A 16,598-nucleotide genomic window follows, 5' to 3' on the forward strand; every position below is an offset into this window, starting at 1 on the left:
CAGTGTATGATGACTACAAGTTTGTGTTGCAGTGTATGATGACTACAAGTTTGTGTTGCAGTGTATGACTACAAGTTTGTGTTCCAGTGTATGATGACTACAAGTTTGTGTTGCAGTGTATGATGACTACAAGTTTGTGTTGCAGTGTATGATGACTACAAGTTTGTGTTGCAGTGTATGATGACTACAAGTTTGTGTTGCAGTGTATGACTACAAGTGTGTGTTGCAGTGTATGATGACTACAAGTTTGTGTTGCAGTGTATGACTTCAAGTTTGTGTTGCAGTGTATGATGACTACAAGTTTGTGTTGCAGTGTATGACTTCAAGTTTGTGTTGCAGTGTATGATGACTACAAGTTTGTGTTGCAGTGTATGACTACAAGTTTGTGTTGCAGAGTATGATGACTACAAGTTTGTGTTGCAGTGTATGACTTCAAGTTTGTGTTGCAGTGTATGACTACAAGTTTGTGTTGCAGTGTATGATGACTACAAGTTTGTGTTGCAGTGTATGATGACTACAAGTTTGTGTTGCAGTGTATGATGACTACAAGTTTGTGTTGCAGTGTATGACTACAAGTTTGTGTTGCAGTGTATGATGACTTCAAGTTTGTGTTGCAGTGTATGATGACTACAAGTTTGTGTTGCAGTGTATGACTACAAGTTTGTGTTGCAGTGTATGATGACTTCAAGTTTGTGTTGCAGTGTATGATGACTACAAGTTTGTGTTGCAGTGTATGACTACAAGTTTGTGTTGCAGTGTATGATGACTACAAGTTTGTGTTGCAGTGTATGACTACAAGTTTGTGTGTTGCAGTGTATGATGACTACAAGTTTGTGTTGCAGTGTATGATGACTACAAGTTTGTGTTGCAGTGTATGATGACTACAAGTTTGTGTTGCAGTGTATGATGACTACAAGTTTGTGTGTTGCAGTGTATGACTACAAGTTTGTGTTGCAGTGTATGATGACTACAAGTTTGTGTTGCAGTGTATGACTACAAGTGTGTGTTGCAGTGTATGATGACTACAAGTTTGTGTGTTGCAGTGTATGATGACTACAAGTTTGTGTTGCAGTGTATGATGACTACAAGTTTGTGTGTTGCAGTGTATGATGACTACAAGTTTGTGTGTGGCAGTGTATGATGACTACAAGTTTGTGTGTGGCAGTGTATGATGACTACAAGTTTGTGTGTTGCAGTGTTTGATGACTACAAGTTTGTGTTGCAGTTTATGATGACTACAAGTTTGTGTTGCAGTGTATGACTACAAGTTTGTGTTGCAGTGTATGACTACAAGTTTGTGTGTTGCAGTGTATGATGACTACAAGTTTGTGTTGCAGTGTATGACTACAAGTTTGTGTTGCAGTGTATGACTACAAGTTTGTGTGTTACAGTGTATGATGACTACAAGTTTGTGTTGCAGTGTATGACTACAAGTTTGTGTTGCAGTGTATGACTACAAGTGTGTGTTGCAGTGTATGACTACAAGTTTGTGTTGCAGTGTATGATGACTACAAGTTTGTGTGTTGCAGTGTATGATGACTTCAAGTTTGTGTGTGGCAGTGTATGACTATAAGTTTGTGTGTTAAAGTGTATGATAACTACAAGTTTGTGTTGCAGTGTATGATGACTACAAGTTTGTGTTGCAGTGTATGATGACTACAAGTTTGTGATGCGTGGGGAGCTGGAGGAGCTAGGCCTGGCACATCTCGTCGGATCCAATCTACTGCGGGCATACATGCATGGCTTCTTCATGGACATCAGACTGTACCACAAGGTGGGTCAGATATCATCAGACTGTACCACAAGGTGGGTCAGACATCATCAGACTGTACCACAAGGTGGGTCAGACATCAGACTGTATCACAAGGTGGGTCAGACATCATCAGACTGTACCACAAGGTGAGTCAGACATCAGACTGTACCACATGATAGGTCAATGGCATTAGACTGTACCACAAAGTGGGTCAGACATTAGACTGTACCACAAGGTGGGTCAATGACATCAGACTCTACCACAAGGTGGGTCAGACATTACACTGTACCACAAGGCGGGTCAGACATCAGACTGTACCACAAGGTGAGTCAGACATTAGACTGTACCACACCTCGGGTCAGACATCAGACTGTACCACAAGGTAGGTCAGACATGAGACTGTACCACAAGATGAGTCAATGACATGAGACTGTACCTCAATGTGTGTCAGACATCAGACTGTACCACAACATGGGTCAGACATTAGACTGTACCACACCTCGGGTCAGACATCAGACTGTACCACAAGGTGGGTCAGACATTAGACTGTACCACAAGGTGAGTTAATGACATCAGACTGTACCACAAGGTTGGTCAGACATTAGACTGTACCACAAGGTGGGTCGGCATTAGACTGAACCACAAGGTGGGTCAGACATAAGACTGCACCACAAGGTGGGTCAGACATTAGACTGTACCACAATGTGGGTCAGACATAAGACTGTACCACAAGGTTTGTCAGACATTAGATTGTACCACAATGTAGGTCAGACATTAGACTGTACCACACCTCAGGTCAGACATTAGACTGTACCACAATGTAGGTCAGACATTAGACTGTACCACACCTCAGGTCAGACATTAGACTGTACCACAACGTGGGTCAGACATAAGACTGTACCACAAGGTTTGTCAGACATTAGATTGTACCACAACGTGGGTCAGACATTAGACTGTACCACAACGTGGGTCAGACATTAGATTGTACCACAACGTTGGTCAGACATTAGACTGCACCACAAGGTGGGTCAGACATTAGACTGCACCACAAGGTGGGCCAGACATCAGATTGTACCACAACATGGGTCAGACATTAGACTGTACCACACTGTGGGTCAGACATCAGACTGTACCGCAAGGTGGGTCAGACATCATCAGACTGTACCACATGATAGGTCAATGACATCAGACTGTACCACAAGGTGGGTCAGACATTAGACTGTACCACAAGGTGGGTCAGACATCAGACTGTACGACAAGGTGGATCAGACATCATCAGACTGTACCACAATGTGAGTCAGACATCAGACTGTACCACATGATAGGTCAATGACATCAGACTGTACCACAAGGTGAGTCAGACATAAGACTGTACCACAATGTGAGTCAATGACATCAGACTGTACCTCAAGGTGGATCAGACATCAGACTGTACCACAAGGTGGGTCAGACATCATCAGACTGTACCACATGATAGGTCAATGACATCAGACTGTACCACAAGGTGGGTCAGACATTAGACTGTACCACAAGGTGGGTCAGACATCAGACTGTACCACAAGGTGTGTCAGACATCATCAGACTGTACCACAATGTGAGTCAGACATCAGACTGTACCACATGATAGGTCAATGACATCAGACTGTACCACAAGGTGAGTCAGACATAAGACTGTACCACAATGTGAGTCAATGACATTAGACTGTACCTCAAGGTGAGTCAGACATCAGACTGTACCACAAGGTGGATCAGACATCAGACTGTACCACATGATAGGTCAATGACATCAGACTGTACCACATGATAGGTCAATGACATCAGACTGTACCACATGATAGGTCAATGACATCAGACTGTACCACAAGGTGAGTCAGACATAAGACTGTACCACAATGTGAGTCAATGACATTAGACTGTACCACAAGGTGAGTCAGACATCAGACTGTACCACAAGGTGAGTCAGACATCAGACTGTACCACAAGGTGGGTCAGACATCATCAGACTGTACCACAATGTGAGTCAGACATCAGACTGTACCACAAGGTGGGTCAGACATTAGACTGTACCACAAGGTGGATCAGACATCAGACTGTACCACAAGGTGGGTCAGACATCATCAGACTGTACCACAAGGTGGGTCAGACATCATCAGACTGTACCACAAGGTGGGTCAGACATCAGACTGTACCACATGATAGGTCAATGACAACAGACTGTACCACAAGGTGGGTCAGACATTAGACTGTACCACAAGGTGGGTCAGACATAAGACTGTACCACAATGTGAGTCAATGACATTAGACTGTACCTCAAGGTGAGTCAGACATCAGACTGTACCACAAGGTGAGTCAGACATCAGACTGTACCACAAGGTGGGTCAGACATTAGACTGTGCCACAAGGTGGGTCAGACATCAGACTGTACCACAATGTGAGTCAATGACATTAGACTGTACCTCAAGGTGAGTCAGACATCAGACTGTACCACAAGGTGGGTCAGACATTAGACCGTACCTCAAAGTGGGTCAGACATCAGACTGTACCACAAGATAAGTCAATGACATGAGACTGTACCTCAAGGTGGGTCAGACATTAGACTGTACCACAAGGTGAATTAATGACATCAGACTGTACCAAAAGGTTAGTCAGACATTAGACTGTACCACAAGGTGGGTCAGACATTAGATTGTACCACAACGTAGGTGAGACATTAGACTGTACCACAAGGTGGGGTAGACATCAGACTGTACCACAACATGGGTCAGACATTAGGCTGTACCACACCTCGGGTTAGACATAAGACTGTACCACAACGAGGGTCAGACATTAGACTATACCACAAGGTGGGGTAGACATCAGACTGTACCACAACGTGGGTCAGACATTAGACTATACCACAAGGTGGGGTAGACATCAGACTGTACCACAACAAGACAGAGATCAGAAGAAAACCTATTGCAGTATATGCCTATTCTGATTGGATGATAAAGTAGAAGTATTGCAATGTTACTGACAATCGCCGCCTACTAACACCTGTTTTTATCTCAATCAGGCCAAGGCGATAGCTGACCCGTTTGCCTACCAGACCTACAGGAAAAGCAAGATCCGAGAAAAGATTGATGAGGAGAGAACGAACAGGGTGAAGCTGAAGGTGGGTGGCTCCTGTCTAGCTCATACTGCTCCTGTCTAGTTCATGCTGCTCCTGTCTAGTTCATGCTGCTCCTGTCTAGTTCATGCTGCTCCTGTCTAGTTCATGCTGCTCCTGTCTAGCTCATACTGCTCCTGTCTAGTTCATGCTGCTCCTGTCTAGTTCATGCTGCTCCTGTCTAGCTCATACTGCTCCTGTCTAGTTCATGCTGCTCCTGTCTAGCTCATGCTGCTCCTGTCTAGTTCATGCTGCTCCTGTCTCGTTCGTGCTGCTCCTGTCTAGTTCGTGCTGTTCCTGTCTAGCTCGTGCTGCTCCTGTCTCGTTCGTGCTGCTCCTGTCTAGTTCGTGCTGCTCCTGATTAGTTTGTGCTGCTCCTGTCTAGTTCGTGCTGCTCCTGATTGGTTTGTGCTGCTCCTGTCTAGTTCACGCTACTCCTGTCTAGTTCGTGCTGCTCCTGTCTAGTTCTTGCTGCTCCTGTCTAGTTTGTGCTGCTCCTATCTAGTTCATGCTGCTCATGTCTAGTTCATGCTGCTCCTGTCTCGCTCGTGCTGCTCCTGTCTAGTTCGTGCTGCTCCTGTCTAGTTCATGTTGCTCTTGTCTAGTTCGTGCTGCTCCTGTCTAGTTCATGTTGCTCTTGTCTAGTTCGTGCTGCTCCTGTCTAGTTCATGCTGCTCCTGTCTAGTTTGTGCTGCTCCTGTCTAGTTCACGCTGCTCTGTCTAGTTAGTGCTGCTCCTGTCTAGTTCGTGCTGCTCCTGTGTAGTTCATGCTGCTCCTGTCTAGTTCGTGCTGCTCCTGTCTAGTTCATGCCGCTCCTGTCTAGTTCGTGCTGCTCAGTTCGTGCTGCTCCTGTCTAGTTCGTGCTGCTCCTGTCTAGTTCGTGCTGCCCCTGTCTAGTTCGTGCTGCTCCTGTCTAGTTCATGCTGCTCCTGTCTAGTTCGTGCTACTCCTGTCTAGTTCATGCTGCTCCTGTCTAGTTCATGCTGCTCCTGTCTAGTTCCTGCTGCTCAGTTCGTGCTGCTCCTGTCTAGTTCGTGCTGCCCCTGTCTAGTTCGTGCTGCTCCTGTCTAGTTCATGCTGCTCCTGTCTAGTTCGTGCTGCTCCTGTCTAGTTCGTGCTGCTCCTGTCTAGTTCGTGCTGCTCCTGTCTAGTTCATGCTGCTCAGTTCGTGCTGCTCCTGTCTAGTTCATGCTGCTCCTGTCTAGTTCATGCTGCTCCTGTCTAGTTCGTGCTGCTCCTGTCTAGTTCATGCTGCTCCTGTCTAGTTCGTGCTGCTCCTGTCCAATTCGTGCTGCTCTTGTCTAGTTCATGCAGAGGTGCAACATTTCCACATCGATTTGCATTTTTGCAACAGAATATCTTTTTACAGCAGTTATCCAGATGGAAAATGGCTGCATTGAATAAAAGGCCGTGCAAGTGAGACAAGTGTCACCTGCCATCACTCACTATGATATGATATGACATGACATGCTGCTGTTTTGAGTGGGGGCATCATGTAACACAATATGTCCAGTTGCCAACATATAGGGTCAGTGTTCGGCACTGGAATATCACGGAAATGCTGCTAATAAATTAGTTTGACTCACTCCCGGTCAAATCTCCAGCTGTCACACTGTGTTGATGTTGTTTCACAGAAGCTGCCGAAGGTGAACCGTGACTTGGCCGAGAAGCTGATGGCTGAACAGGAGGAGGCTGCACTGGACAAGAGGAAGAAGAAGAAGGTGGGTCCGCCTGTACCCCTTTATACCACATGTATCCCCCCTTTATACAACATATGACACCCCTTTATACCAGCTGTAGCACCCATTGATACCACCTGTGTCTCTTTATACCACCTGTAGTACCCCTTTATACCACCTGTAGTACCCCTTTATACCACCTGCAGCACCCCTTTATACCAGTTGTCTCCCTTTATACCACTTGCAGTACCCCTTTATACCACCTGCAGTACCCCTTTATACCACATGTAGTACACCTTTATACCACCTGCAGCACCCCTTTATACCACTTGTCTCCCCTTTATAACACCTGTAGTACACCTTTATACCACCTGCAGCACCCCTTTATACCACTTGTCTCCCCTTTATAACACCTGTAGTACACCTTTATACCACCTGTAGTACACCTTTATACCACCTGCAGCACCCCTTTATACCACTTGTCTCCCCTTTATAACACCTGCAGTACCCCTTTATACCACCTGTAGTACACCTTTATACCACCTGCAGCACCCCTTTATACCACATGTAGTACACCTTTATACCACCTGTAGTACACCTTTATACCACCTGCAGCACCCCTTTATACCACTTGTCCCCCCTTTATAACACCTTCAGTACCCCTTTATACCACCTGTTGTACACCTTTATACCACCTGCAGCACCCCTTTATACCACTTGTCTCCCCTTTATAACACCTGCAGTGCCCCTTTATACCACCTTTAGTACACCTTTATACCACCTGTAGTTGCCTTTATACCACTTGTCTCCCCTTTATAACACCTGCAGTACCCCTTTATACCACCTGTAGTACACCTTTATACCACCTGCAGCACCCCTTTATACCACATGTAGTACACCTTTATACCACCTGTAGTACACCTTTATACCACCTGCAGCACCCCTTTATACCACTTGTCTCCCCTTTATAATACCTGCAGTACCCCTTTATACCACCTGTAGTACCCCTTTATACCAGTTGTCTCCCTTTATAACACCTGCAGTGCCCTTTATACCACCTGTAGTTGCCTTTACACCACTTGTGTCCCCTTTATACCACCTGTAGTACACCTTTATACCAGTTGTCTCCCTTTATACCACCTGTAGTTGCCTTTATACCACTTGTCTCCCTTTAAAACACCTGCAGTACCCTTTTATACCACCTGTAGTACCCCTTTATACCACTTGTCTCCTCCTTTTATACCACTTGTTTCCCCTTTATACCACTTGTTTCCCCTTTATACCACTGGTCTCCCCAATTTACCACCCCTTTATACCACCTGTAGTATCCCTTTATCCCACCTCCACTACCTCTTCATACCACTTGTCTCCCCTTTATACCACTTGTTGCCCCCAAAATACCACCTGTAGTACCCCTTTATACCATGTGTGACTCCTTTATTTCACTTGTATCACCCGAATAGGTCTTCAGCAAGCCATGTTTGCCGTAAAAGGGGGCTATGCTTGTTGTAAGAGGTGACTCGAGTGGTCAGGCTCAAGTGGTCAATAACTGGATTGTCTGGTCTAGTAAGGTGGGTTTAATTATGTGTGGGGCGGGCAGGTAGCCTAGTGGATAAAGCGTTCGCTCGTCCCACCGAAGACCATGGTTCGATTCCAGACATGGGTTCAATGTGTCACACGCCATGATATTGCTGAGTATTGGTAAAAGGTCACTCACTTAATGATGTGTCTTCCCCAGTAAGGTGGTTTAATGTGTCATCCCCAGTAGGGCGGGTTTAATGATGTCTTCCCCAGTAAGGTGGGTTTAATGATGTCTTCCCCAGTAAGGTGGGTTTAATTATGTGTCTTCCCCAGTAAGGTGGGTTTAATGATGTCTTCCCCAGTAAGGTGGGTATAATGTGTCATCCCCAGTAAGGCGGGTTTAATGATGTGTCTTCCCCAGTACGGTGGGTTTAATTATGTATCTTCTCCAGTAAGGCGGGTTTGATAATGTCTTCCCTAGTAAGGTGGGATTAATTATGTCTTCCCCAGTAAGGTGGGTTTAATGTGTCATCCCCAGTAAGGAGGGTTTAATGATGTCTTCCCCAGTAAGGTGGGATTAATTATGTCTTCCCTAGTAAGGTGGGATTAATTATGTCTTCCCTAGTAAGGCAGGTTTAATGATGTCTTCCCCAGTAAGGTGGGTTTAATGATGTCTTCCCCAGTAGGGTGGGATTAATTATGTCTTCCCCAGTAAGGTGGGTTTAATGTGTCATCCACAGTAAGAAGGGTTTAATGATGTCTTCCCCAGTAAGGTGGGTTTAATGATGTCTTCCCTAGTAAGGTGGATTTAATTATGTGTCTTTCCCAGTAAGGTGGGTTTAATTATGTGTCTTCTCCAGTAAGGTGGGTTTAAGAATGTCTTCCCTAGTAAGGTGGGATTAATTATGTCTTCCCTAGTAAGGCAGGTTTAATGATGTGTCTTCCCTAGTAAGGTGGGTTTAATGATGTGTCTTCCCCAGTAAGGTGGGTTTAATAAATTGTCTTCCCTAGTAACGTGGGTTTAATGAATTGTCTTCCCCAGTAAGGTGGGTTTAATGAATTGTCTTCCCTAGTAAGGTGGGTTTAATGAATTGTCTTCCCCAGTAAGGTGGGTTTAATGATGATGTCTTCCCTCTGTGTTCTAGCAACCCACAGAGAGCCTACTGGAGGACAACCGATTCTCTGCCATCTTCAGCAACCCTGACTTCCACATTGACCAGTCCAGCGAGGAGTTCCGACTTCTCAACCCTGTGCTGTCAAAACGTAATCACAGCAAGAAAACTGAGGTCACAGAATCCTTCACGGAGGTCAAGGTATGTTATCTCCTGTCTTCTGGCCATGACTGACATGTTTTTTCGAAAAAAGATCACAATTGATGATGAACTGATTCTGATGAAGTAGAATATTCCTACATTTGTAACAAACATAGATTCATTAATATTGCGTGGGCTTGAATTGAGGGGAGGGATGCTTGAAATGACTTGGAAAGGATAGATTCTGTCACTGATGTTCTGTACTCAACCTGGATGATAAAATAAGCACCTGCTGCTTCCTGGGTGCAGGAGATGGAGGGGCGGGGCAGTGACGAGGAGAGCAGCAGCTCGGACGATGAGCGCACATGGACGCAGGAAGTCAAGGCGCAGCATCGCAAGCTGCAGCGCGAGAAGCGACTACGAGAACGCCAGGAGATGCAGGAAGCACACATCAAACCTAAATTCTGCGAGATGAAAGAGGCAGAGGAAATTAAATCTGTCCACAATAAGCAGAAGAGGAAAGAAATGAAGTGAGTAAACTGACTGCATTGTTGCAGGATGTGGCAAGGTGGGGTTGGTGTGTTTCTCTCAATGTTTCCAGATGAGCACAGGCTCACATTAATTACTTTCAATCCCACATGTCATATCATATACAAATGTTTATGGCAGAGACCATGTGTGTAAAACCCATTGTTGGAAATGTGAAGCCCATGCAATGTGGAGCCCATGTAATGTGGAGCCAATAGAATGTGGAGCCCATTTGATATGAAGCCCATTTAATATGGAGCTCATGTAATGTGGAGCCCATGTAATGTGGAGCCCATGAAATGTGGAGCCAATAGAATGTGGAGCCCATGTAATGTGAAGCCCATTTAATATGAAGCCCATTTAATATGAAGCCCATTTAATATGAAGCCCATGTAATGTGGAGCCCATGTAATGTGAAGCCCATTTGATATGAAGCCCATTTAATATGAAGCCCATGTATTGTGGAGCTCATGTAATGTGGAGCCCATGTAATGTGGAGCCCATGTAATTTGAAGCCAATGTAATGTGAAGCCCATGAATGTGAAGCCCATGTAATGTGGAGCCCATGTAATGTGGAGCCCATGCAATGTTGAGCCCATGTAATGTGAAGCCCATGAAGTGTGAAGCCTGTGTAATGTGAAGCCCATGTAATGTGAGGCCCATGTAATGTGAAGCCCATGTAATGTGAAGCCCATGAAGTGTGAAGCCTGTGTAATGTGAAGCCCATGTAATGTGGAGCCCATGTAATGTGAGGCCCATGCAATGTGAGACCCATGCAATGTGAAGCCCATGTAAAGTGAAGTCAATGTAATGTGAAACCCATGTAATGTGAGGCCCATGCAATGTGAAGCCCATGTAATGCGAGGCCCATGTAATGTGAAGCCCATGTAATGCGAGGCCCATGTAATGTGAGGCCCATGCAATGTGAAGCCAATGTAATGTGAAGCCCATGTAATGTGAGGCCCATGTAATGTGAAGCCCATGCAATGTGAGACCCATGTAATGCGAGGCCCATGTAAAGTGAAGTCAATGTAATGTGAAACCCATGTAATGTGAGGCCCATGCAATGTGAAGCCCATGTAATGCAAGGCCCATGCAATGTGAAACCCATGTAATGTGAGGCCCATGTAATGTGAAGCCCATGCAATGTGAAGCCCATGTAATGTGAGGCCCATGTAATGTGAAGCCCATGTAATGTGAAGCCCATGAAGTGTGAAGCCTGTGTAATGTGAAGCCCATGTAATGTGGAGCCCATGTAATGTGAGGCCCATGCAATGTGAGACCCATGCAATGTGAAGCCCATGTAAAGTGAAGTCAGTGTAATGTGAAACCCATGTAATGTGAGGCCCATGCAATGTGAAGCCCATGTAATGCGAGGCCCATGTAATGTGAAGCCCATGTAATGCGAGGCCCATGTAATGTGAGGCCCATGCAATGTGAAGCCAATGTAATGTGAAGCCCATGTAATGTGAGGCCCATGTAATGTGAAGCCCATGCAATGTGAGACCCATGTAATGCGAGGCCCATGTAAAGTGAAGTCAATGTAATGTGAAACCCATGTAATGTGAGGCCCATGCAATGTGAAGCCCATGTAATGCGAGGCCCATGTAATGTGAAGCCCATGTAATGCGAGGCCCATGTAATGTGAGGCCCATGTAATGCGAGGCCCATGTAATGTGAAACCCATGTAATGTGAGGCCCATGTAATGTGAGGCCCATGTAATGTGAAACCCATGTAATGTGAGGCCCATGTAATGTGAAACCCATGTAATGTGAGGCCCATGCAATGTGAAGCCCATGTAATGCGAGGCCCATGTAATGTGAAGCCCATGTAATGTGGAGCCCATGTAATGTGAAGCCCATGTAATGCGAAGCCCATGTAATGTGGAGCCCATGTAATGCGAGGCCCATGCAATGTGAAGCCCATGTAAAGTGAAGCCAATGTAATGCGAGGCCCATGTAATGCGAGGCCCATGTAAGTGAGGCCCATATAATGCGAGGCCCATGTAATGCGAGGCCCATGTAATGCGAGTAAGAATATATAGATTGATCTTTGATCTAAGACTTGAACTGTCAATGTATGCTAATGTGTGTACACTCTGCAGGATGAGTCTGTCAGAACGCTTGGCCGCCGAGGACAGCATCTCAGTATCGGAAGGAGGCTCCATCGGAAACAAGGAGATGACCTTCACCTTCAAGAAGGTGAGTACCGGTAGATACGACTGGATAGCAAACAGTCTGTTTGCTCATTGACCCATGTCCACAGTACAATACAGTTGGACAATATTACTCATACCTTCATCATCTTCAGCTCTCATCATCTTCCCATACATCCACTCTCATGTGACTGTAATTTGGTTGGAGTGATGTATAAGCTTTCTGTCTTTGGAATTGGATTCCAAATAAAGCTATGATGGTGAATGGGTGCAGGGGATTTATCCTGCTAGAATGGAGATGTGATACTACAACAGTATAGTATAGGCTCACGTACAAATGAAATGGTTATGGTTGGAAGATGGATGAGAGGGCGGTAAGGCTCAGTAACCTGCATTGTAAGCCAAGTCACGTGATCAGTCTTGGCTTGATACCAACTGACAAATCGTGAACTATGACCTTATGACCCTATGAGACGGGTGACATTGGAACAAGCAGTTTTGACCAAAGTATTGTGTGTAATGTGCCGCTCCCTCCCCTCCCCTCCCTTCTTGTGTAGATATGCAGTCAAACACAGCTTGCTCAGAACCAACTGATTGTTTTTCAACTGTGCTATATAATCCTATATTCCCCAGAGTGCTCACCAAAGGAAGAAGGAGACTCTCCAGCAAGAACACCAGACAGAGCGGCGCCAAATCGGTCGCTCAGCCAAGGAAATTTCCAAGAAGATAAGAACAAAACCCAAATTCTGGATGGGGAAGCGAGTTGGCTGATGTGACAGAGACAATGTTGGATGGTGGAAGCATGTTGGCTGATGTGAAATGGACAATGTTGGATGGTGGAAGCATGTTGGCTGATGTGACAGAGACAATGTTGGATGGTGGAAGCATGTTGGCTGATGTGACAGAGACAATGTTGGATGGGGAAGCATGTTGGCTGATGTGACAGAGACAATGTTGGATGGTGGAAGCATGTTGGCTGATGTGACAGAGACAATGTTGGATGGTGGAAGCATGTTGGCTGATGTGAAATGGACAATGTTGGATGGTGGAAGCGAGTTGGCTGATGTGACAGAGACAATGTTGGATGGTGGAAGCATGTTGGCTGATGTGAAATGGACAATGTTGGATGGTGAAAGCATGTTGGCTGATGTGAAATGGACAATGTTGGATGGTGGAAGCATGTTGGCTGATGTGACAGAGACAATGTTGGATGGTGAAAGCATGTTGGCTGATGTGACAGAGACAATGTTGGATGGTGGAAGCATGTTGGCTGATGTGACAGAGACAATGTTGGATGGTGGAAGCATGTTGGCTGATGTGACAGAGACAATGTTGGATGGTGAAAGCATGTTGGCTGATGTGACAGAGACAATGTTGGATGGTGGAAGCATGTTGGCTGATGTGACAGAGACAATGTTGGATGGTGGAAGCATGTTGGCTGAGGTGACAGAGACAATGTTGGATGGTGAAAGCATGTTGGCTGATGTGACAGAGACAATGTTGGATGGTGGAAGCGTGTTGGCTGATGTGACAGAGACAATGTTGGATGGTGGAAGCATGTTGGCTGAGGTGACAGAGACAATGTTGGATGGTGAAAGCATGTTGGCTGATGTGACAGAGACAATGTTGGATGGTGGAAGCATGTTGGCTGATGTGACAGAGACAATGTTGGATGGTGGAAGCGTGTTGGCTGAGGTGACAGAGACAATGTTGGATGGTGAAAGCATGTTGGCTGATGTGACAGAGACAATGTTGGATGGTGGAAGCATGTTGGCTGATGTGACAGAGACAATGTTGGATGGTGGAAGCGTGTTGGCTGAGGTGACAGAGACAATGTTGGATGGTGAAAGCATGTTGGCTGATGTGACAGAGACAATGTTGGAAAAACAGTAGGGAAAGGCTCCAACACAGAGAAACAACTGGCTACAGTGAAGCCTGCTTAATCTGGAACCCCCACATTGTGGACAGACTGTTATTAAAATATCATGAGACATATCTCATCAAAAAACCCTGTACAAAGACAATATTGGTGAGAATGTATGTTGTTCTCAGAGTGTATGAGTGTATGGGTAACATCAGATTTTCAACTGTTCATAATAAACTAATTGTGTAAAAAGATTCACAAACACTATTCCTAGCCTATGATTGGTCTTGTGTTTATTATACCCCCGTTTACGAAGTAAATCGGGGCTATATAGCGTTCCATTCGTCCGTCCAGCCGTCCGTCCTTCCGTCCGAGCTTTTGTACGGCCCATAACGTTTTAACCATGCACCCTAGCTTCACCAAACTTGCTACACACATTTACCACGATGAGTACTTGTGCCTTTTGCTAGTTTGAAGATTCTGAACTATTTATTTTTTGCCGTTTCCATGGAAACATTAAGTAACTTAAACTTTTAGGGTGGGTGTTTTGTACGGTCTATATCTTTTTAACTATGCACCCTAGCTTCACCAAACTTGCTACACACATTAACCACAATGAGTACTTGTGCCTTTTGCTAGTTTGAAGATTCTAAACTTTTTTATTTTTGCCGTTTCCATGGAAACATTAGAAACTTAATCTTTTAGGGTGGGTGTTTTGTACGGCCTGTATCTTTTTAACCATGCACCCTAGCTTCACCAAACTTGCTACACACATTTACCACAATGAGTACTTGTGCCTTTTGCTAGTTTGTAGATTCTGAATTTTTTTATTTTTGCGGTTTCCATGGAATCATGGTGAAACATAAATTTTGGGTAGAGTTTTTGTACGATCCATGTTTACAATATTATGTATCATAGCTTCAGCAAACTTGCTACATTAACCGCTATGATTGTTTTTTATCTTTTATAAGATTCTGAAAGTTTTGTCTTTTGCTGTTTTCATGGAAACATGATGGAATTTAGAAATTTTGATGACTGGTTTTGTATAGCTAAAATATTTTCAAAAATTGTTTCCACACATGTAGATCATCATAAGTATCTGTGCTTTGTGATAGTTTGAATTTATGAATTCTTTACCATATCTGTTAAGGCTAGATGGAAATTAATAATTTATTGATTTTCTTATATGATATTGTTCCATTTTCTATGTGTTTTTATATCAACAATTTTTGGTCCTTTTGAAACTTCTTCTTATGTAACTTCTCAATCAAATTTTTATTCAAAGGTGTTCATGGTGATCTACTTCCTCGCAGTGAACACCAGTAACATGGGAAATTTGGGGAAGGGGGGGGGGGGGTGGGGGCAATTGTCACTTGAACTCAATCTTAGTTTTTAAAACATTGAAGTTAAAATTAGTTAGAAATATGTAATATTTCATTAATTAACAAACTATTTACTATTTGTTGTTGACCAGCGGGGATAATGGGGGTATGCTCACTTCTTTCTTGTTGTAAATGTTGTGGGTAATACAGCAATGATGTAGACTTCCAAGCTCAAAATAAACTTTTACTGCTGGGGAATTGTCCTACATAAGAGTTCCAGCAGGGTGCTGGAGATCTAGTGTATGGGTCAGTCTGTTTAAGGACACCCCACTGGTCAGTCTGTTTAAGGACACCCCACAAGTCAGTCTGTAGTGGTACACCCCAGGGTGCTGGAGATCTAGTGTATGGGTCAGTCTGTTTAAGGACACCCTACAAGTCAGTCTGTTTAAGGACACCCCACAAGTCAGTCTGTAGTGGTACACCCCAGGGTGCTGGAGATCTAGTGTATGGGTCAGTCTGTTTAAGGACACCCTACAAGTCAGTCTGTTTAAGGACACCCCACAAGTCAGTCTGTAGTGGTACACCCCAGGGTGCTGGAGATCTAGTGTATGGGTCAGTCTGTTTAAGGACACCCCACAAGTCAGTCTGTGGTGGTACGCCCCACTGGTCAGTCTGTAGTGGTACGCCCCAGGGTGCTGGAGATCTAGTGTATGGGTCAGTCTGTTTAAGGACACCCCACAAGTCAGTCTGTGGTGGTACGCCCCACTGGTCAGTCTGTAGTGGTACGCCCCAGGGTGCTGGAGATCTAGTGTATGGGTCAGTCTGTTTAAGGACACCCCACAAGTCAGTCTGTGGTGGTACGCCCCACTGGTCAGTCTGTAGTGGTACGCCCCAGGGTGCTGGAGATCTAGTGTATGGGTCAGTCTGTTTAAGGACACCCTACAAGTCAGTCTGTGGTGGTACGCCCCACTGGTCAGTCTGTAGTGGTACGCCCCAGGGTGCTGGAGATCTAGTGTATGGGTCAGTCTGTTTAAGGACACCCCACAAGTCAGTCTGTGGTGGTACGCCCCACTGGTCAGTCTGTAGTGGTACGCCCCAGGGTGCTGGAGATCTAGTGTATGGGTCAGTCTGTTTAAGGACACCCCACAAGTCAGTCTGTGGTGGTACGCCCCACTGGTCAGTCTGTAGTGGTACGCCCCAGGGTGCTGGAGATCTAGTGTATGGGTCAGTCTGTTTAAGGACACCCCACAAGTCAGTCTGTGGTGGTACGCCCCACTGGTCAGTCTGTAGTGGTACGCCCCAGGGTGCTGGAGATCTAGTGTATGGGTCAGTCTGTTTAAGGACACCCCACAAGTCAGTCTGTGGTGGTACGCCCC

General features: G+C 45.2%; 1 protein-coding gene across 2 annotated transcripts in view; it reads left to right on the plus strand.

Moving 5' to 3' along the window:
• Window positions 1–12,870, plus strand: part of LOC124125946 (nucleolar protein 10-like) — a 55,852-nt gene extending 42,982 nt beyond the window's left edge. For both annotated transcript variants that reach the window (XM_048400668.1, XM_048400669.1), the window contains exons 13-19: window positions 1,647–1,774; window positions 4,806–4,904; window positions 6,534–6,620; window positions 9,245–9,412; window positions 9,662–9,882; window positions 11,986–12,082; window positions 12,670–12,870. In XM_048400668.1, coding sequence (XP_048256625.1) covers window positions 1,647–1,774; window positions 4,806–4,904; window positions 6,534–6,620; window positions 9,245–9,412; window positions 9,662–9,882; window positions 11,986–12,082; window positions 12,670–12,807 — 938 coding nt within the window. In that variant the 3' untranslated portion in view covers window positions 12,808–12,870. The remainder of the gene's footprint in view (window positions 1–1,646; window positions 1,775–4,805; window positions 4,905–6,533; window positions 6,621–9,244; window positions 9,413–9,661; window positions 9,883–11,985; window positions 12,083–12,669) is intronic.
• The last annotated feature ends 3,728 nt before the right edge of the window (window positions 12,871–16,598 follow it).

This window comes from Haliotis rufescens, unplaced genomic scaffold, assembly GCF_023055435.1.
Source record: "Haliotis rufescens isolate VD_foot unplaced genomic scaffold, xgHalRufe1.0.p SCAF_2, whole genome shotgun sequence".
NCBI lineage: Eukaryota > Metazoa > Mollusca > Gastropoda > Lepetellida > Haliotidae > Haliotis > Haliotis rufescens.